Source organism: Carassius gibelio, chromosome B16 (genome assembly GCF_023724105.1).
Source record: "Carassius gibelio isolate Cgi1373 ecotype wild population from Czech Republic chromosome B16, carGib1.2-hapl.c, whole genome shotgun sequence".
In the NCBI taxonomy this organism is placed as follows: Eukaryota; Metazoa; Chordata; class Actinopteri; order Cypriniformes; family Cyprinidae; genus Carassius; species Carassius gibelio.
In genome coordinates, this window is record NC_068411.1 from 25,408,568 (window position 1) to 25,432,391 (window position 23,824).

A 23,824-nucleotide genomic window follows, 5' to 3' on the forward strand; every position below is an offset into this window, starting at 1 on the left:
TTTATTCTTTTATATAGAAAAACAAGCAATTATTAACAAGACTTGAGTGCTGGAACGCTAGTGTGTTTTACCTGTAGCCTAGTTCACTATCCACACAGGTGCCTCCGTTCAGGCAAGGGTTGTGTGAGTATGAAGAGCAGTGCAGGTGAACGCCCTCTCGAGCGAGGCAGCCACACTGAGCGCTCGCTTTAGCTGAGACAGACACCAAAGAGACATTCCCGTTGTTCAGTGTTTTAGGGGTGTCACTGAATGTCACCTTGCTAGAGCAGCCGCCTGTCTGACCACAGGCTGCATAGGCACACTCGTCCACCCCCACCTGTAGAATGGTCACACCCAGAGCAGACTCCAACTGAAAGAGAACAACAAATCCTATTGAATTACTTATTTACTAAGGTTACTTCCACAACTTTCCTTTTTTGTACTATATTTGTTTGTTCAAAATGATTTTCCTTTTACACATGCAAAACTGCACAACATATTGAAACAATCAGCCACTCAACATTACTACAACTAGATAGCAAAAAAAAATGAAAAGATAAAATACAAAATACATTCAAGTAAATGTTATCTTTTGATTTTTAATTTTCATTTACTTTACTTTAATTTTGTTTTCTCCACCATTTGACCTGTTTTCTAGTATTCTTTTATTTTACCAGTTCAAATACATCATTATCCAAAACAATTTACAAAAGGAATAATGCAACCCAAATGATTCATCATAATCATTTCTGTACATGTTTTGTTAGTTTGAGTGTGTTTGTTTGTTCTGGACTCAAGGACAGTCCATCACATCCCTCAGCAGCGGCTCTTAAAATGTCAGAGCAGCTTCCTGTGTAGTGCATCAACATCATCTCGGTGAGAGCATTAGCACCACGCTGGGCTGTGAAGAGCGCCCACTCTACACCTGATTTATAGACTGGTGAATGCTGCACAGGGAGCAACATGTTCTTTCTATCCATTCCTCTCTCACTCCCTTTCAGAAATCCTGCTCGTCTCCCCGGCCCAAAGCGACAGCCCACCATCTCATACCTTACATGGAAATTAAATATTTATTGACCCATTGCAAAGTGTGTCTCTTGAGTGCAGGTGTGAGATGCATGTAAATGTGAACAGCTTCATAGACTCCATGTCTGTGCCTATGTGAGCAACACAGGAGACGTGGATTGGTGTGAAAGTGTGAGTTTTTGTGCACTTGTCTTTGTCACCTTAGCTTTGTGCATTGCCACGTAGCCGTGGAGTTTCTCGGGCTTGTAGAATGGCGAGCCATGGGCGGCAAACCACACGCTGAGGTGATGCTGAGCTGGCTGGCTGCCACTAGCCAGGCTGAAGATGTCAACATTCTCTATATCAGTCTGGAAGAGGTCGGACAAGAGACGGCGGAGACGCTCGTATCGGCTCTCCTCATTTGTTGATGTTCGGAAAAACTCATTTGCAGTCAGGTCTGTGCATAACGAACACACATACAAAGAACTTGATTTCAATGTAAAACCCAAGCATATTTATTAATATGGTCACATCTGTTCCTTAAGATTTTTTAAACAATTTAAAATGTTCATTGTTACAATTTTTTTTTGCCATATGATTTTCTCTCCGACCCTATTTTGTAAGATTTTTTCATGCTGTCCTTTCTATGCTAAGACTTTTATGCAAATGTGAAATGAGTAAGAGCACTTACTCTCAGGCTGTGGAGTGCATTATGCTCATTCATCAATATCAGCCTGCATTACATGTGACATATTTATAAAATCTGTATTGAAATGTGATGCACAAACTTTTAAGGTCAAACCAAATACCTAGTCATAAAAATTACCAATTTTTGAAATGGAACACAGGGATGCAAATGCTATGCATTTTTTAAAAATGCATTTGGGTTTCTAATATCAGATATTCAGTAATTTAAGAATAATGCATTCAACCTTTTTATCAAATAGTTTTCTTTCAATTAGCAAAGGTTTTGTTTTTTATACACTAACTGCTTGTAGTCTTCATTGTTCTTAGCTTATTCACCTTAGTTTTTGAGTGAAAAAAAAAACAGATAATAAGTGCATAAGTTCAGATCAATTAGGCCTATGACCAATTACTTACGAAAAGAAATACAAAACGTAATGACTAACTGAAATAAAACAACCTGATAAAATACTGAATTCAACATATATAGCATAATAGAAGTAAATTTATTTTTGACCGGGAAAATCCTGTCACACAATGGTTAAATATAACACTAATGTAAGCTTATGATTAAGAATCAATAGATTAATAAATCAAAACAAAAATGAGCTCTTCTATATTATTAAGATATTCATTTTTGGAAAGGGAGATTCACTCACTGGCCAGTCTGATTGACCCAGCGTTCCTCAGTGCATCCTCCTCCAGCTCCATCACCGTGACCTCGGCCGATGAGGTGACGTCTGGCCAGCTCTTATCTGCCACCCTCACCTGCAGGCTGTAGAATCCAGCTGGTGTTCCCTCTCGGATACTCAGCTGACCGGTGTTTTGGTTCAGGCTGAACTGCCTGTGTGGGTTCATGTTCAATGGGGCAAAAAGATGAGATAATGAGGATTAAACTGGAAATTTACTCATGCAGTAAATTACGATGTTTAAGAGAATGCATGGAATATAGTGTATAAGACATAGAAGAAAGCCTTTAATTTTGCTTTTTTTGTTTTTTTGCTGGAGTTCAACAGCACAAAGAGCAAATGTCAACATTCTGTCTAACACCTCTGTGTTTGACGGAAAAGAAAAACATTTGGTCCTGCATGAGGGTGACAAAATTGTGTCAGAATTTCCAATTTTGGGTGAACTATTCCTTAAAACTTAGACAAACAGTAACTGGAGATTTATTCCAAGGTTCATTCCTGCATCATCACACATGAAAGATCAGCACTGATGCTGTAAGATGACTCAAGCTTTATTATTAATGGCAGTGTGTATATCAGTGAAAGCACTTATGTCAACTCCTGTCTCCGTCTCCAGATGTGATGACCATGACAGGGACACTTCTGCTGTTCTGGATAAGAGATTCCAGGAACAGCTGGGCAGCACAAGTCTCTTTTTCACTTTCTCTCTTTTGAATGGATACACTCCTTCTCTGTCTAGATCACAGTTGTATTATCTCTCTGCATTTTTAAGTATGATCATGTGCACATTTTTCTTGCTTTTAAGTATAAAACATCACTAAATTATTTAATATTTGTGCTTAAAAATAGAAAATCACACTACACTTGGGGTTAGTTTGATAAAAATAATAATAATAATACTTTCAGTTAGCAAGTATGCATTCATCATTGAATTAGCTGTTACAGTAAAGACTTTTTGTTATACATAAAAATCGATATCAAATAAATTATTTTGAACTTTTCCACAAAAATATTGAGAAGCACAATAGCCTCCCTGACCATATCCACTATCCTGAATTTGCATTTTCTCACGTAAACTAAAGCACATAGTAATTCAAGAGTTGATTTTAGGATTTGTGGTCATTTTTTGCAATGTTCTGCAGAAGCTGAAAAATAATTGAAAAGTAAGACTCGCAATGTCATTGGCTGCTGCTCATGTCTCTCTTGAAACCATATTTCAAAATGTATTGTATTGTCTGTGATTACAGGCTAGTGTGAGTGACGAGCTTCTGTCTTGTAGCATGAACTAAAAGGACAAGGACACAAAATGAAAATGACACGTCTATTAAAGCAACACTGGTTTATGGCTCTTAATATGGTGTTTGCTATGAACCTATGTTTGGCCCTGTAACTTCAAACATTGTGCAGCAAGGTCGCTAAACTCACAGTAGTCACACTGCTCAAATTAAATTCAATCATGTTCATATAAGAGGAATAGAGTTCCACCTCGATGGTAACCTTCAGCTCCTGTGCCAAATTAGGTACTTAACTGTCAAGTAAGCAAATGAAAAACGGCTTGGATCGAAGCTACCCTCTTGATGCCAAGAGATGTGTCACACTAGCTAGCATCATACTGCTAATGTATTAATGTGTTAATTATCCAAATTAATGAGAGAAGATCCTCGACAACACACCGTCAGGCACAGTTCTGGATGGAACTTGAAATAGACTGTGATTGAACTCAAGACTAAACTGATTGAGTTGGCATTGCTTGCTGGAGTGTTAGCATAATCACTTTGCTTAAAGGTGCCATCGCTGGCATGATCCACAAAGTCTGGTTTGGACAAAGACCATCACTTAGATGCAGCTCATTAGAGAGAACCTCTAGCCAACATAATCTTTCTTATCAGTTACTAGGAGAGAACCCATGTATCACTTCAGAGTGAATTTTGAAATTAAAAAGGCGAGTGACAGGCAAGATGTCAGTAAGCTAATATTCTGTGCTCCGCAGGCTCTCATCCTTTATCTTTCCCTCACTTTTGTTCTTTTTATTCTCTTGTAAGTGTCACTTGACACAGTAGAGTTTGAATCAAACTTCAATAGAAGATCAAAGCACCTGGGGGGTTTGCCTTCGAACTTGTAAACCTTTTCACTCCAATCATCAAGGTCAGGGGATTGAACCTGTCCTAGCACCGTGGTGGGGAGTGTACCTGGGGAAAATACATAATGAGGTTAGAGAAAAGCTACCTTCATCCAGGCTGTGCGATACCTGGGGCGATGCGCGTGTGGGGGTGGGCGGAGAAAACATATCTTTAAAAAGATAAGCAAAAAGCAGAGCATTTCATTGGCACATATGGACCCACTTAAACAGCACAGTGGGGAGGATGCAGTGCTATTAGCATGCAGCATTGCCATTTCTCCAAAAGGCAAAACGTAATGCTGTAATCCTGTTAGTCATGAAATCAACATCCTTAAAAAATGGCTCCTGTTTATGTGCCTCTTAAACCTGGGATTTAAGTAAATTGTTAGCATCATGCCATGTTTGAGCTACATGACGAATTCTTATTAAAAGGCTAATGCATTTCCTTCAGAGAAAAGAGAAAAATGCTAAAAATATATCAAGTAATGCTACATTTCTTTCCTAAAATGTGTTATTTTAAGAAGGCTTAAAAAACATAGTGTTTTGGGAATGTACCATGGCAGTATCAAAGTTTTTCTTACACATTTACCATGAAATATATTTAAGTACCCTAAAGTAATGCCATAGTATTGTGGAAGTGAAGCATGGTACTACAATGGTATTTTGGACATGTATCAATGGCAATACCATCTGTTTTTACACATTTACAATGACATTACCATGGTATATTCTGAAGTACTTTTGAGTACCAATATCATTAATAAAATAAATTAAAATTCTAACACTTACAAAAAGTGCAACCATGGTATTTCTCACAATGGTAGTATCATGGTATTCTTGGAAGTACCATAAAAAACATGATATTTTAATTCCAGTACCATGGTATATATAAAAGTACCATAAGGGAGGTAAATAACATCCTGCTGAATTTCAGAACTATTACCATAGTAGCAAGATTATGACATTTATTTGGAACATACCCTGTAAGTTGTACACTATGAACTCGCTGTGTCCAGGTGCATGGGGATGGTCATTTTTATCTCCAATTATGACGGTGAGTGTACTGGTGGAGCTCATTGGTGGAGAGCCGCTGTCAATCATCAGGATGGGAAGAAGATACTGCTTCTGCTGTTCCCGGTCAAAGCTGCGAAGAGCAGTTATCATGGCACTGCCGTTCCGCAAATCAGTCAAGTTGAAATTAGTAACGTCAGAGGTCAGCATCAGCAGACGAATGGAAAAAGGTCCTCCATTGGATGACGTGTCTCTGTCAATAACATGCAACAGAATGGATGTATTGTTCATGTGAACAACCTGTGGCGCAATAGTGTTCTCCCATAGAACGGGCCGATATGGAGCCTCAAACTCTGGTCCATTGTCATTGACATCTTGAACAGTCACTAACACGATGGCAGAGCCAGTCAGAGCAGGGCTGCCCATGTCTGTGGCCAGGATCATAAGCCTATGTTGAGACACCTTCTCCCTGTCCAGAGAGTCAGCTACAACCACCCAACCACTCTTATCCACCAGGAACTGCTGAAAGGGGTCGGATTCTGGGGCGATGCTGTACGTGAACTTGCCATTTTGACCAGAGTCCAGATCCATGGCTGTCACCTGTGCCACGATGGTGCCTATTGGAACATCTTCAAACATGGATCCTGCCTCGTAGAACTGTGGGAAGAAGACTGGAGCTTGGTCATTGGAGTCTTCAACCTGAATGATGCAGTAGGCCAGGCTAAAAAAGTCAGCGTCCTCCACTTTGACTGTCAAGTTGAATGTGCGCTCATGTGGCTTTTCAAAGTCAATCTTCTTCTTTAGCCTCACTATACCACGACGGTTCACCTTGTCAGTCTCAATGAAGAATTTGCGGTCTTCATCTCCACCAATGATGCTAAACGTCATGACCGAATTTTCACCTTCATCACCATCGGTGGCAGCCACTACTACTACCTCGCTGTTGATGTCCAAGTTTTCTGGCATAGAGGCCATGTAGACCCTTTGGGTGAACACTGGAGGATGGTCATTGACGTCAGAGACTACGATGGTGGCTGTTCCTGTGCCTGAAAGTCCTCCTCCATCACGAGCTTCTACCACAACGAGGTATCGATCCACCACTTCCCTATCCAAAGAACGAAGAACAGTATAGATTGTGCCGGTGGCTGGGTTGATGGAGAAGAGGTTAAGATTGATCTCATTGCGCACATTCTGCACAATTCTGTAGGTAAGGATAGCATTCTTCCCAGCTTTTGGATCATCTAGATCAGTGGCTCGCATCTCCATTATGGAAGTGTCCGCAGGGGAGTTCTCAGGCACGTGACCCAAAAAGCAGTTGTCCGTTGCACACAGGAAGACAGGTGCATTGTCATTGATATCCTGCACTTCGACTAGAACATCAGCAAACCCGGTAAGACCTGCCCCATTCTCATCAGTGGCAAATACTAGGAATTGCCATGCCGAGCGAACCTCACGATTTAAACGACGTTGGGCAAAGATCCTACCATTCATCTCATCTATGGTGAATTCACTACCAGCTCCTTGCCCGTGTAGAGAATACCGCACTGCATGCTGGTCTGCCTCCTGATCTGGATCCGTGGCTGAGACCTGTGTGAGGAACAGATGGGTATAAACTTGCATACATATCAGAATTCAACACACTTGTCACAGAACATACGACGCAATTAAAAGTTAATAGTCACAGCAAAGGAATGCAGATAGTTCTCTCCGCCTCTTTTCCGGTATGTTTATGCAAAGCCTTTGAAGTCTATATTTTACACTAACAGCACAATAGACAGCAATATTGAGACACACTAGCAGAGAATGATAATCATAGTAGGGTGTGTCAAAATATTTATTTTAAATAGGCTTTCTTTTTTCTTTGTAAGCTTTAAACTACATGAGGACATTAATAAACCCATAACGAAACTGGAACTAATATATAGCACAATACAAAATGTACAAGACAGCCACAAAATAATTTCATATTTCTTTAAAAAGGTTGATATTATTTGCAGCAACATTATTGTCTTTTTCATTCAATTGCATGTGTCTGAGTATTTTAACACCTCACCTCTAGTACAAGGACAGGAAGCTCTGTAAGTTCCTCCATGACGCTAGCGTGATACTGAGTCTGCGTGAAAAGGGGTGCCTCGTCATTCTGGTTAATGACGTTAATCAAAACCATTGTCTGGTTTTCCCATTTTCCATCCGATGCGACCAGCCGTAACTCGTAGCGCTGCACCTGCTCATAGTCTAGCCGCTGGGCAATGAAGATCGTGCCAACCTCTGGCTCCACATCGAACGTGCCCATGGTGTTCCCGGAGGTAATCTGGTACCGCAGTTTGGCATTAGCACCTGTTTGGGGGGTTTGGGAAGCGTTAGCATTCGAGGAAGTGTTAAGCTTGGCTGAGCTGGATAAAAAGAGAATGTCAGTATTAATCTGTGCTCATTTGATGAGGATTACATAAAGGACAAGAAAGCTCTAATGCACACAGGGCATGATATGATTGTGCTTAAATACTGAAATCAACATACACATAACAAATGTCGCACAGACGGCTTTGTACATATTTTACACTTTATTTTGCTTACACTTTTTCTTAGTCAATGTGTCATTAAATCCAATTTGGTCATTTTAACATGGCAGTTTCATTATAAAAATGATACACCAAATGTTTAATAATGTTTAATATGAAATCCCATATATCTGAATATACTGTATGAACTGCTATGTTAAATCTCCCCAGCCTGACCCCAAATGGTTTTATCCACCCATGGTACACTGCATGGTGGAAAGGCTCTAGTTTCGTGCCAGCTCTGTTTACCAGTCCGGATCAGATTTTATGAGACAAACACCATCTGGGCGTGACGTGTGAGGATTTCATTAGAACATGTCATGCTCATCCTGGCTACGGCCATCACGGTTGTGAAGTGTGATATGCTGTGACACTTGCTGAGGGGAGCTCCAGTGATTTTGCCAAAAGCAAGCTTCCTTAATGACTAGCTGGGCCATATGGCGGCCCTCCCCACAGTTCCACCACAGGCCAACCAGTTTAAACTTAACTATGTGATCTATAGAATGGTCACTGGTGATGAAAGACAGCCGAAAGTCCAGGAGACCTTGTACTCATTCGGCTATTGAAGAAAGTTCAGTGTGTTTTACATATTCCATCTTTGAAATCAGTCTGAAGTTTAATGAACAGCTCAGAGAGGGCACTGCTAATCAGCTTTAGGAAACACTTAACAGGACCATAAAATTCCTTCTCTCCTGCAAATCAGCTCCTAATTATTCCTATTCCCCATTTTCATCCCCAGCGTAATAAGAAATATTGCATTTTAATGGCAATCTCATTCATTGTGCCTTTCAAAGCAGGAAGGGGACAGAGGGACATCAAGCTTCGATTTGCATTCCCCTTCATGACAGTTATGAGATATTAGCTGTCGCCCTGCTCTGGACCGTCCATCCAGCCGTGGCATGTCACGTCACCCTTATCACCTCCACGGTGGCGTGGGCGTCTCATCATTAATGAGCTATCTGAAACTTGCACGTCTCCATCCCGCTGCCCGTCTCCTTCTCTTCAGTCTGCTTGTTGATGCAGCTCCACGCCACACATAATTTGTCATGCATATGTAACAGGTGAAGCCGTGTCGCAGTGAGAGACACCGCGCTCCCGCCTGTTTGTTTATGTTGACAGATGAGCCGAAGTCGCCATGCCCTGATGGAAATCAGAGCGAGATCAGGTGGAGGACTCGTGTCACCGAGATGTGTGGAGGTGACAGCCCGGAATATTCTACAGGCAGAGGATGAGAAATGAGGGGGTGGGCAGACAGGCAGGCTGCTACGCTACATTGGATGGATAGGTGATTTGTCCAAGCCTGACGCGCTCAGATTAACATGAGCAACTCTATGGCTGTTGGTGGAAAGGGCGACGGACCTAATGTTCCAACAGGACAAAATCAACACTGGAAGTCGCTCCAGAATATGCAAATTCGACTGACCACGAGAGTACGGTTGACTAATTTATAGCTGCTCGTGCATTCACATGGTTTCAGCAGCTAAGGCGAAGTTTTCAGGCAGTGTTGAGATTGTCTGAAGGATACGGAGCTCTCTAAAGACATAAATAAAACATTTACTAAACAGCCAAGTTTCATTTCAGAGGTCAAACAATGCATAGCATTAAGGTAAAATATGCTGTCAGCAATGCTTGTACACATGCTAATTTTGGCATCGTACAAAACCAAAAAACAGGCTGTCTTGTGTAAAATGGTGTAATGGTGATTGTTACATCATTGTAAAGTCTGTGCGCTATTGAAATAAACATGAACTCCCTGCAGTTTCAGCTTGCCCTTGAGGGGTTCAGCATACTTTGGTAACAATACCAAAAGTATGCTGCTGTGCGGTGCGGATTGGACAACAAAAATGGCATCTTGTCCCTATTTCTGCCTCTCGGTGCTATCTTAAAGATAATAGGGTTTGTCAGAAAATTTACATTCTGTCAGCATTTCCTCGACCATTTAAAAAAGTTATGTGAAATAAAAGTTAACCAAGATAATATATGTATTAAAATGACAAAAGCATAGAACAAAATTACTACAAATTTTCCTAAAAGTAAATTAAAACTAAAAACCAACTACTATCTATATTTATTTTTATAAAACTAAGTCAAAATATTTAAACTACAGAAACCTGTACAATATGTAACCTGCATTAATACCAAATAACATAAGAATAACGGGATAACAAAACATTTAGATTTTGGACGTTCCTCGTGACTCTTTCTCAAGTCATGGAATAAACTTTTATGGCATTAATGTGGTGCCATACGGAAAAAGAGTACTCAGAATAAAACAATAGCCGCTAGTTTGACTGACAGACAATAGACGAATGAATCTGTGCAGCTTGTTTAATACACTTGTTATTTTCTTTCTCATTTATTCTCTGGTTACGCCACCTGGTAAAGCCTCTTGAGAGTTTTGTCAAAAATCTACCATTACACTCTACTTTTATCATTTCAGTATATTTTTCAAAAGTGTAGAGCTGCCTATTCCGTTCCATTTAAAAATCTCAATGGTTATTTGCCTGGTCCCTCAGATGTCACGCATCTCATGTAAATTTCGATGCAAAATCTTTCACACAAGGGTTTACTTCAATCATTAAAGAAGGCCTGCTACTTATTTAATTCTTTATCTTGAAGACAACAAAGAAAAACAAATCAAAGAGACAAACATCAAATGGGGTGCTGAAATTGATACACCCACATTCACCACAGAGATTTGCTAACAAGCTCAGCACAAAAAGGAGTGAATTTTCCACCTAGATTTATTTCGCTCAATTTCTTTATGCAACCCCTCCTCCTCCATCTCTGTCAAATATATCAGTGGGCTGTCAGATAGAAATCATTGCACAAACAAACAAAACTAAAATAACAAAAACCACAAACTAAAGACAAGTGACAGGACCACCTGAATAAGATATTTGATACACCTACACGCAACGGGGAAAAAAATTACCTTCATCTTCATCGTTAGCTGTAACGGTAATGACCACAAAGCCCACTTCTTTGTCTTCCTCCACGCTGATCTCATATACAGGCTGAGAGAAGGCTGGAGCATTGTCATTAACATCTGTGACAAAAACCCTCACGTAGGCTGTGTCTAAAGGGCAGAAGAGGTGTGCATTACTTTTAAGATCACATCACTGCAAATAGTCTCTCAAGAGAAAAACCATTCTTTATGGATAATTAATTTATAATTCAAACCAAGATGGGAAAACAGAACAAAAACAAAGTCACTGGTATTCATTAAATGATGAAATTTAATTATCATTGAAGCTCAAGTGAAATGTAAATATGTGTTTATATGTATACATTTGCATAACTATTTTTAAAAATGATTTTGAAAGAAGTTCCTAATGTTCATCAGGTTGCATGTGATTCAGTAAAAACAGTGATATTGTAAAATATCTGTGTTCTACTTTACTATATTTAAAATGTCATTTATTCCTGTGATGGCAAAGTGTAAGTTCAATCAATTATTATTCCAGTGACACATGATCCTTTGCAATATGCGTCGGTTCTCAAAAATTATTTATAAATAGTTATCAATATTTAAAACGATGTCTCATGAATATCAAGTTCAAAAGAACAGCAGTGATTTGAAACAAACATATCTGTATCAGTCTCATTTGATCAATGCGTCCTTGCTGCATAAATGTCTTAATGGTCTCATATAGCTTTTTTTGAAAACATATTTCCAAGAACACAGGCTTCATAGAAAGTGTTAATGGGAAATTATTATTTGTGAAAACTTGTAGCAATGATTTATTCTATAAATTGTATTAAACATCCTAATGACTGTTTAATATTAAAACTGCGGCCTTATTATATTATACGCCGACTATATTACACAGAAATCCCTGGGATGGCATTAGTTCTTCATTAGGCATGACTCATTGAAGTCTTAATGAATGGAGTTCATCCTGGAGGCTGGTGTTCCCTGCTGCAATTGGTTGAGGGGAAATAGAATAACTGAGGGGTTAAGAAGACATGCTTGATGGATCACACCTGTGTTGGGTTGGCCCTGCTGTCCGGGTCGGGCCGACTCTGAGCTGTCCTGAGACTGGACCTCGATTAAGTAGGAGCTTTTCTGCTCACGGTCGAAGGTGGCCCGGGTGTGGATGATGCCCGTGTAGGAATTAATGCTGAAGAACTGTGAGTCGCCACTTTGATCCTTCAGAATGATGTAGTTAATCTAGAGAGGAAAGAGTGCCAAACAAGATTAAAAAAGAACTTTGCATCAAGTATTTTACGAATCTTTGCAAGGTAGTTTGAGAGTTTTAAGGCCAATTTACATGCAGAACAACCAGACAAATGCAGAATCAAGTGCCGACCAACACCAACAGAGGCCAATGGGGGTAACACATTGATCCGACAAAACACAAAGATGTGTGTTGCCATTTCTTTGCATCTATCGGTGCAATGTCAATCAGCCTTTAGAGAGAACCAGGAGGGCACATTATCAGAAGAGTCTCACCATTCCATGGAGACCAGAGTCCAGGTCAGTTGCTGAGACCTGAGCAACTGATGTGCCAATCTCTGCACCCTCTGGGACTGTCGCCTCATACGTGGATGACATGAAAAAGGGAACATTGTCATTCACATCTGGAAAAAAAGAGTGAGAGCAATCTGTTATGAATGAAACACTATGGAAATAATCAAATGGATTCATTTGAACACATTAGATTAGTGGAAAACTTTGTTTTATAGTACACTATTAAAAATAAAGGTTCTTTATTGGCATCAATGGTTCTATGAAGAACCTTGAACATCCATGGAACCTTTCAAATGCAGGTAAGGTTCTCTATATGCGAAAAAGGTTCCTTAGATTTTTTAAATGTTCTTCAAAATGGTAATTTTAGGAACTATTGAAATGCTCTTTTGGGAACAAAAAAAAGTCTTTCTATGGCATTAATGCAAAAACACCCTTTTGGAACCTTTATTTTTAAAGAGTGTAAATAATTTAACTTGAAAAATTTGCTTTTGCAGTCTTTCTTTAAAATATACCCCACCTGGTTTGATATTTTATATCTAATTCAATGGTATTTTTAGGTGTGACTTAAAAGTTTGTTGGTCTTTCATAATTGTTATTTTAAGGCTTTGTTCATTGTAATCATGTTTGGTTTGAGTTTAAGTCTGCATAAGTTAGGCAAGAATAAGTGCAGGTTTTAATATATGGATTCATTTACTGCAGGTTTACTGTCGGGATTCTCTGCTCTTCGCAGATTACAGCCCCTCTAAACTAGTTTTTCCGTGGGCTTTTTGTCTCCTTTTCCCTCTATTTCAATCTCCATTTTCCTCTTAATTAATGCTGATGTGGTCTCAAGTGTTGTGTGTCGGTGCCAAAGCTCTTCACTGTTCCTATTACACACACACACACACATGCCATCGCTCTACGACCCCCCCCCCCCCCACTCCACCCCCACCCTCCTCCTGTCATGCACTCATCAGTGCTCTGGTTTTCCACATACACTCAATGACAGCAGAGAACACTTTTGTGTACAAATGCACAACATAGGCTAAATGAGCTATGAAGAAAGGGAAAAAAAAACATTAGCGTCAGCGGCTCAAACACAATCAGTGGATCAGATCAGACACTGCTGTGCTTCTGAGAAACCGCGCTGGCATGAAATGCTGATTGCTAAACTACCGCAAATGTGTTTACCTCTCTGAGGGCACACAGGCAGCTTGGAACCGGTTGTCGAGGCATATTTGTAGTGCACTAGTGAGAGGTGTCAACATGGACTATTTTCATTGTGTCAGATTTATGCATTTTTGTTCTCTTTCTTTCTCTTTGTCTTATACTAAGTATAAAGTAGCATGGTGTTACTATGATATATTGATAATGTTAAAAAAGATTTATATTCTAGAGAATGCTGTTCTTTCTATTCATCAAAGAATACTAAAAGTGCATCCAGGGTTAAAATGTACAATAAATAAATGTTATATATAGATAATTACCCCAAATATATGGTACTCATATTTATGTTTACATATAATTGTGATGTAGTTTACAGAATATTAGGGTATCTCTCACCTGTGATGTTGACATAGACAGTGGTGAAGGAAGCTAGTGGTACAGCCGCCACATTCTGTACACGCACTCGGAGTGTAAAGAAACGTGTCGTCTCATAATCTAGATTCTCTGCCACCAAGATAGAGGCAGAACCGTCCCTCCGGTTAGGCTTGATGTAGAAGCGCACAGGCATGTTGGTCTCGGGAACCTGACCTTCCTCCAGGTTGTAAGTTACCCTGGGGTCACCAAGAGGAGACGTTGCCTTGATGGTCTGTTGGGAGGGGAGAAATGAGCTTTAAGTTGGTGATTATAAAATTAAATATGGCCTACATGGTGAAATATGTCATGAATAGGGAAGATGTGTCAGTTGTGAAGGTTCCTGTTACGTCTAAAACCTTTTGATGTGCCTATGAGTTTGTGTGTGTAATTGGGTAAAAACTGCTTGGATGTGCTACAATATTTTATGAGATTTTTTCATTCTGAAACATATATTAGTGTAAGACGTAAACACCTTCTTCCAGCGCTTAAACAGGATAATTAGTATTATTTGTGAGTAGGCATTTGAAATCAGCAGAACCATCGGTCTAGAGTCTGCTGACTGCAGCGTGTGAATACATTAAACATGGTTCATCTATATAATCCATCCAACTGCTTATCGAACTGATATTGACAGTTATGAAGTAACTTTCTGCAGTAGTAGTTTCCAGACTTCTGTCTCACAGAGCTGCATTATACTAACAAAACCAGGTTACTTAAGGAGAAAGAAATTGATTTTATAACCATAATTAATATATTACTTAGAATTTAATCAGAGAAGTATTTCTCTGGCTCAAAATAAATGAATGTGATAATTTATTCCAGATCTTAATATACTGTATTAACAGTTATTAAAACAGTGATGAACATAACTGTTTATGTTTTACTATAAAAAAAAAACATATAAAACTTAACTACTACTTGGCTGTTAACTTGAATAAATTTAAATTTTTTATTGTTCTCATACCTTGGCTAGAAGTGCTATGCCACAGCCTAAAATGCAAAGTGATTGTTTATTTTATGTACAGCCAAAAACATGTGCATAGTACTCGGATGCAAGACATACAACTGATTTTGGCTTGGAAAATCCAATATTACAGCTGGAACTTGTCTGTGATGAGAACTGAAATGTCTTTTAGCTGACTAAAACACATTTAAACCAAAACATCAACCAAATGACACTTTAAAGCAAACAAAACATTACAGAGACAATACAGCCAACAGCACAGCAAGCCAACAGTCAAAAATCAAAGAGAAAGTCCTAAATCATGTATGGTCATCCAATACTTGCTTGGGAATGCTTGGGGTACAGACGACAGAGAAAAGGGGTGAAAAGGGAAAGCAAAGTAAAGGTGTGTGGAGAGAGAGAGATGGAGAAATGACGAGTTGTAGAGAGAGAACATGGGTCCACTCAGCCATTAAATCAACCCTGACGATGGTTTTGAGAGCATTCGGCCACTTCAACACAGAAAACAAGCATCTTAAAAGCTCTGTGGCTTTTGCTTCCTGCTTTTAAGGGTCGGTTTTGCCATCCGGTATGTGTTCCCCAACAGAAATGACCTATTCAGTGAACTTATTTGCCACAGTCACTTTGACAGATCTCCTCTAACTTTCCTGACCTATGCTATTTTGACTGTCTCAATACTGATCCTGATCTCAGACCTAACAATTTTGAAGTAAATTTCATGAAGATTTTCCATCATTCTATGACATAACACAATTGTAATATATATTTAAATTAATACATTAATTTGAATGAATACATTCATTTGAATTTGGATAGAACATTTCATACACAAGGTACCATTATTGTAAGTAGTTTATCAATTTAAATTTAAATATAAATATGTAAATTTAAATGTGAGGGTTTATATGTGCATGAAATAATATCACAAAATAAAAAAAATAAAAAATACAAAGAAAAGTACTATAAAGACTATTTTTTGATGAAAAATGAATAGATAAAATAGTGTAAAATGGCATTCATACAAAGAACTTGTGAGGCCTTAAACAGTCTCTTACACACTCTCAACACACCGGGATATTTTGAGATCAATAATCTCTCAGAAGTTACCTAGGTTTGTGCTTCTGTCGATTGGGACATCTTGCCTTCACTTCAAAATCTTAATTTCAACTAATTCATCATGTAGTTGACATTTTTATCCAAAGTGACTTACAGTTCAGTTTCTACAGGGACCCTCAAGGTTAAGTGTTTTGATACATTGGTGATATTTCACAGATCAACCGTTATGGGATTTAAACCTACAGCCTTTCCTTTACCAGCCCACCACACCATTCTGTTGGTTAACCACCCGTGGGGTTAAACTATTCATACTACTGAAAGTTCCCTCATTCAGCTAAATAGAAATTTGGTCAACTTTCAAATCCCAACCTGTCTAATCTTCCCCTCCAAGAGTTTATTAGCGGACGTCTCTCAGGCTTGATGAGAACGGCGTTCTCATTATCCATACACATGAACAAGGCTCTTTAAATTACATCCTCAAGGTTGCAATTACTGCTTTTGAAAATGTGTTAATTAGCATTCCTTGAGATAATACCACAATGAGCTGACTGATATTTAAATTTTTAATTAGTTAGACAGAGAGACAGATAGATAGATGATGAAGAAAGGCGAGGGGGGAGGAAGTGAGAGCGAGAAATGAATAGGAGCACTCGATGCACAACAAGGCTACTCAGTGTTGCTAATGAATGCATTATACTGTTTAACAAGCCTAATTTGTATTTAGAGTTCTGAGGATGAATTAGCATGAAGGCTCCCAATGCACAGAACAGATTTGAACAGCCAGTTGCTACAGTTATTTCACATTAGGGAGTTCATACTGTATTTGCAGGGTTGAAGCGAAAGAGAGATCGACTGTAATTGTTATAAAGCGCTTTGTTTTTCAAGTCATATTACAGGGAACATCAATGTTAGAGTTCAGCCGTTGGAGTGGGCGTCGAAGGAAGGAAACAGAGACATGTGAAAGGAAGGATAAGGAAAATTAGGTTATTTGTCCAATTGTCAAGATGCTTTCCATTAACAAAGCCGGTGATTGCATCTGAATACTTGTGCGACCTGTGTTTTGAAACCCCTCGACTGCAATTATAATCATTCCATCCAACTACAAGAAGTGTGGAGGGGCTGACAAAGTAGTGTATGAAAAAGTACTGAAACTCAACAGAGAGCAGGAAGGGAGGTGATAAAAAGCTCTGAGGAACAACACTTATCATGTTTTCTGACTGAAGAGACACTGAAGGTGACCTCCAGGTACATCCTCCATTAGCAGAGCTATGAGAGTGGGCAGGGACACACAGATCTGCTCTGACACACTACCCCCAGGACCATCACCTTCATACACACACTGTGGTGAACTTAATGCTAACACACACACCCACACACACCCAGATGTGCAGAAACTCAAATGCTGAAACTACAGATAACTTAGAGAGGTTATACAGTACAGCTTAGACAGTCTAATACAGCTTCAGTGCAAAATTTTTCACACTAGTCATAGCTGATTAGGCTAATTAGTGCTGGTTTGGTGCTGGTCTAGCTTGTTGATCAATCATGCAAAATTTTAATTTATTCATTTAGCAGACACTTATCCAAGCGACTTACTAAATACAAGTAATTTATCTTAAGGAGGCAATAAAACAAGAAGTGCTAGCATGTTTAAAACATCATCTATACAAGCTTGAACAGGGAGGGATTTATGAAGGATTTATTATTTGAATTTTTTTTTTGAAGTTGAAGAGATTGTTTTCTTGAATATTGTCAGGGACTTAGTTGTCTATGTGGGGTCATCAGAAGATCATTCTACCAGCAAGGAACAGTGAATGAGAAGCTTCTGGAAAAATATTTTGTGCCTGTCTGTGATGGTCCAACGAGGTGGCAATCATTCCCCAAGAATTTTGTCTAGTCATTCAGCATCATAATGGTTGAGCAAGGAAATCTTTCCAGTTATATAAGTTAAAGGAACCGTTTAAAACATATACTAGTGACTTTTATTTTTTTATCAGGGTAGTCCCTTACACCAACATTAAATACTCAATCTTAAAGTTCTTAATCCTGGTAGTCTTGACCCCCGGCCCTGCATATTTTGTATGTTACTCTTATCGTTTCAGAGGTTTGTTCCATTCGACCATAAGTGCCCTGCAAAGTGGACATCACAGGATATACCACCATGATTTATGCATATGTTCCTTTACATCCCAACTTCTTTCTGTAGTGAGTTTTATCTGTTTGGGGGATGTAAATCATCATATATGAAAACTTTTATACTGACACACAATAAATGCTGTCATGGCTTTTGGAGGTGGATGCTTGCTGTTTTGAAACACAGTCATGTTAGACAATTAAACAGACTTACTTTGATGACCGACTTTGCTCAGGCATTTCAAAATGATCAAAAAAACCTTTCAGATGCCGTGCAACAAAAACATTCTGCTGGTTAGTCAAGTTTTTTATGCAATATTCCAAAATACGCATAAAAATAGGTTGATGGAAACGTAGCTACTGTGTAGGGACCATGTCAATCAGAACAGTTCATTCATGGAGCTCTCTTCTAACGAGCTGGTAATTTGAATCATGGTTAAACAACAGATTTGAGACATGCAAAATAAGCTGAGCAGGGTGTTGTGAGTACCAGAATTAAGAACCAAATAAAACTAACACAATGAGAAACTCCTGGCCCTGAACTGGCAGCTGGTACAAACAAGACCATAAATGCAGTGATTGCAGAACAAAACGCATTCTGAGAGCTGCGGTCTCATGTCCTGTAATAAACAAAGAAAATCAGTTTACAAAATCAGAAAAAAAGGGACTGAAAGAGACAAAGAGTAGCTGGTGAGATCCGGTTCAGAGAGCTGTTAAAAAAACACGTCTAAATGATAAGATGGGTAATGGCACTCCCAGCAAAATGAGCACAGCCTGAGGTGCCATGAAATTAGCAATAATTAGAAATCATCTCATTACACAGCAATGACATCAGAAAGAAAAAGCTGATCAAAGATGCCTTGCAGTGGCTCTTTTTCAGTGCCCGTCATAAAAGGCACTTCGGTGCGGTCACATTGGATATTGTGCCTTAGAAAGTGACAGTTTTACTTACTGCTAATACCCCGCTTATAGCAGAAAATTCATGCTGTGTAGAGGATAAGATTATATAGAAATACACACATACATTTATAAATTTAAATTGCACATTTAAATTATATGTATATATATATATATATATATATGTGTGTGTGTGTGTGTGTGTGTGTGTGTGTGTGTGTGTGTGTGTGTGCGTGTGTTTGTGTGTGTGTGCTCTTGTTTTTGTGACATATCAGGACACAACTCTGTATAATGACATGTGTATGACACAGGTATTACAAGGAGAGGGTGACTTATGAGGACATAACCCATGTCCCCATTTTTCAAAATGCTTATAAATCATACAGAATGAGTTTTTTTGAGAAAGTAAAAATTCACAAAGTTTCCTGTAAGGGCTAGGTGTAGGGTTGGTGTAGGGCCATAGAATATACAGTTTGTACAGTATAAAAACCATTACGCCTATGGGATGTCCCCACTTTTCACAAAAACAAATGTGTGTGTGTGTGTGTGCTCTTGTTTTGCTGACATATCAGGACACAACTTTGTATAATGACATGGGTATGACACAGGTATTACAAGGAGAGGGTGACTTATGAGAACATAACCCATGTCCCCATTTTTCAAAATGCTTTTAAATAATACAGAATTAGTTTTTTTGAGAAAGTAAAAATGCAAAAAGTTTCCTATGAGGGTTAGGGTTAGGTGTAGGGTTGATGTAGGGCCATTGAATATAAAGTTTCTAAAGTATAAAAACCATTATGCATATGAGTTGATTTTAAATTTCATGGCATCAACACATCTCAAAAAAGTTGGGACAAGGCCATGTTTACCACCTGTGTGGCATGCCCTCTTCAATACTTAGAATTGAGAACATTTAGTTGAAAGTATGAAAGCAGTGTAGGTAAGAATGCTGTTAGTATAAGTGAGGATTTTAAGTCGTTTAAATAACTGAGCGAAGAGAGTTCTATAGAAGGTGATTAAAGAAATGAAAATACTACATCTGTATTAAAATACCGAACATGTGGTGTGTGGAAGAGTACATTAGGACGATATTAATTTTCTTTGACAGGGATGCTAACAGAAGCCCCCAGAGGAGGGCGGGCTGTCAGGAGATGAATGCAGTTAACTGAGCTTCACGCTGCTAGTCAAGTCCAAGCCAATTAGAAACTACTATGCAACATGCCATTTTAGCTCTTTTTCTGTTCTTCATTTCCATGAATACGTACAACATAGACTGTGGATGTGCATGTGATGTTTAAAAGCTGTCTAGATAGGCAGCTACGTAGGTTTTAGAACAGAACAACTATCTATAAGTGTGTCTATGTACTTCCCATTCAGTGTAAACAGGTTTGTAAAAATGACTAGCGAAGCAGTCCGTGCACTAAAACCCCTGCCGATGCAACCACCCATTACAAGCCAGCGGGGAAAGAAGGTATTTTAAGATCAAACATCCCACCTAAGCCTATTTTACATCCTGTGGCAACACGAAGAAGAGCACATCCCTGCCACAGTTTGTGCCACAGAGGACTGCTAAGACAGATGCGGAGGTTCATACAGATTGTAGAATAGCTGGCAGCAGCCAGAGGAAGCCGCTGATGTCAGGGAAACACAGTGACTCCAGCAGAACTCCTCCTGGCACTCTTCACTGATAAATCTGCTGTATGTGAGGAAAACGGACTCGGAGGACTGGCCTTTTCGCCCCTTTTGAATGAATTAGAATAGAATGTTCAGACAAGCAGTCTGCTTGAGTTTGCTGGACAGATGAGGTTGTTTGTGGATGCTGATCCCTCTGTGGGTACAAGCTCCCAGACGAATGTAAAATGTGACAGCAAATGAAACGGGCTGAAATAGCAAACAAGATGAAGGCTGGATAAGACGTGACAAGCCTCAGCGGTAAGAAAGTCACAACACTCTACCTTTGCTTATCAACAGCACAACAAAGCAAGAGGCATTGTGAGTGAAAACCACTGCTCTGTTTAAAAACCCACTGAAATGCATTTAAAGACATCATAGACGCAGTCCTGATGCAAAGGCTGTTTCAAAAAGCAGGTATCTTAATAATGCAGACTTGCTTGTTAAAATTTATCATTTTGGTTAAAGGCAGCATTGCATTTATTTTTTGAGTAGTCAGAGCTCAACTGAGAAAAGCTTAGTAAAAATAAACCCAATATGGCAGATGAAGTAAGAAGGCTGTTCCTTACAATATATACTTTAAATGGAGATGAAACAAGGGTGGACATTTCAGCAAGACAATGATCCCAAACACAGCCAAGGAAACTCGACTGGTTTCAGAGAAAGAAAATAAAGCTGCTAGAATAGCTCAGCCAATCACCTGACTTGAATCCAATATAAAATAAGAACTGAAAATCAATGGATCTGTTTGTGTGGAAGAATGGGCTAAAATCACACCTGAGCAATGCATGCGACATTCTTGAAGCTGTCATTACCAATAAAGGCTTTTGTACAAAGTAATAAATAAATTTCAGTAATTCAATAAATTTTCTCTGTGTCATGCTATTTTATTACACAGAACTTAATTTCTGATCTTATTTGTTAAGTTTTCTTTGTATGGATGGATTACTTGGATGGATGGATGGATGGATGGATTACCAAAGGCTGTTCTTTTGAACTTACTGATCATCAAAGAATCCTAAAATGTTTAACGTGGTTTCTACAAAATGTTTGAAGTTATTTTACAGTATTGCTATTTTGATTGCATTTTTGATTAAATAAATGCAGTCTTGGTAAGCATAAGACAAAAAGATCTTACCAACCTGAAAAAATCTCGCCAACCCCAAACTTCTGAATGAAAGTTATAAACTATTTTGCCAGTTAAGAACACAATCTGACTGACTGAAAAGACATGTTTTTATGTTCACATTTAATAATGAAATGTGGTAATCCCTCATATTTGGCATATTTCACACTCTTATAGAAAGCAGAGAGGAAACTGGTGGAATATGAATATCTCACCACTATTTTGGTGTCGCGCGGTGTGTTCTCCGGGATCGTGACCCAATATTCCGCCTGTTCCCACTGCGGGGGCTGGTTGTGCACATTGGTGATGATGACAGTGAGGTCGACCGAGCTGCTCCTACTCCCTCCGTCTGTAGCGATGATCTGCTGGCTGATCCGTGATGTCTGTCAGGACGAGAGACAGGTGATATAATCCAGCCTAGGGGCTTATCAGCATACACTGAAATAATACAGGTTGTCACTGATACCAGTGAAGACAGGCAAGGTTTTTTGTCAACGGGGTTCGGAGATGAGAGAAATCCCTGATACTTCCACCTGAAGAATTGGTCTCCATTATCCATTGCATGTATCACATCCAGAATATCATGTACAGCAGCTAAGACCCTAGATTTGTGTATGTGTGTGTATGTGAGATTCCTTCAAATGACTCATAATTGAAAAGCAAGATTGAGTCAGCAGTAAACTTCACTTAACTGGCTTCAAAATGTTGCCTTTTTCAGGTCAGAATGAGGGAAAGGAAGAGGCAGACAGGAAGAGACATACGGAGAATGAGAGGAGGTAGGAATAACAGCAGGGGGCAGTTTAAGTTGTCAATTTGAAGACAGGTGAGTTTAGTGTGGGTGACATTGCCTGCTTTTCTAAAACTGAACCACTCGGACATAAGTGATGCAAGGCAGTAAGACTGGCTACACCAGACGTACAGTATATACTTCTTAATGACCTGCTCTTGCATGAACTTCCATTTCTGTTCAGAGCGATGAAAGCATGTTAAAAGTAGTGTATTATTGGACGTTAACTATGCATTAATAAAGTCTAGCCTCTGGTGCTTTAACTGAACACTGTCATCACTTATGACTCTATAAACAAGATGCAGGAGATTTCACCGGAGCATGGCCCTGTCTTTCTGTCCATGGCTCTGTATGCAAATACAGCGTTTTAATGTCAAATCAACCCACAACCTCTCAAAGCTTATATATCCAGCATAGAAATGACACAGCAGCCATTCGTGGGCAGAAAAATGAAGACCATGGCATTTCTGCCCAGACCACATACACAAGAATGGAAGGGAATTTTTGGCCTCAATTACTTATAAAATAAACTCTCTTAGAACCCATTTCACACTCATACTAGTTTTAATATGTCTATTAGTTTTTATGAGAGGAAACTGTTGGTCATGTTACAATGATGCTATAACATTCACATTTAAAAATAAATAAATAAAAGAGTTGCAGAATAAATACTTTTTTCACTGTTGTTTACATTATGATATCATATGTTTACGACTGATTTTTATAGTCTAGGATTGAAGTCTGGGTCTCAGTCAAAGGTTACAGAAAATATAAAAGAAATAAGTTTAATTATAACAAAAAGAAAAAGGTTTGTTAGTTTTCTAAAACTAAAAAAGGAGAGAGAATGAATTATGTTTAATAAAAAAAGTAGGCAAAATCACTCTCCCACCTGAAAAAAGGAAATATTATATATATGCATATTTTTATAAGGTTTGTATGGATATATATAGAATCTCTTTGGTACCCTACCATGTTTAATATGCAAAACTCAAAAAAGGATAAAAAAAAAAAAAAAAGATCTCTCTGGAGAATGTGGGTTCTATAAAATACACACATGAAAGCCAAAGTACCTGTACTACAACAAGCAGTACTGAGTTTTCTCAGCAGGAAT

At 38.9% G+C, this 23,824-nt stretch overlaps 1 protein-coding gene across 1 annotated transcript in view; it reads right to left on the bottom strand.

Moving 5' to 3' along the window:
* The window catches only part of si:dkey-22o22.2 (neural-cadherin), a 101,717-nt gene that overhangs the window by 11,050 nt on the left and 66,843 nt on the right, over nt 1–23,824 (bottom strand). The window contains exons 12-22 of the mRNA XM_052577531.1: nt 22,142–22,309; nt 14,062–14,311; nt 12,502–12,629; nt 12,033–12,219; nt 10,981–11,124; nt 7,541–7,824; nt 5,457–7,074; nt 4,453–4,546; nt 2,328–2,512; nt 1,206–1,441; nt 72–349 (exon numbers count right to left, since the gene is read on the bottom strand). Coding sequence (XP_052433491.1) covers nt 72–349; nt 1,206–1,441; nt 2,328–2,512; nt 4,453–4,546; nt 5,457–7,074; nt 7,541–7,824; nt 10,981–11,124; nt 12,033–12,219; nt 12,502–12,629; nt 14,062–14,311; nt 22,142–22,309 — 3,572 coding nt within the window. The remainder of the gene's footprint in view (nt 1–71; nt 350–1,205; nt 1,442–2,327; nt 2,513–4,452; nt 4,547–5,456; nt 7,075–7,540; nt 7,825–10,980; nt 11,125–12,032; nt 12,220–12,501; nt 12,630–14,061; nt 14,312–22,141; nt 22,310–23,824) is intronic.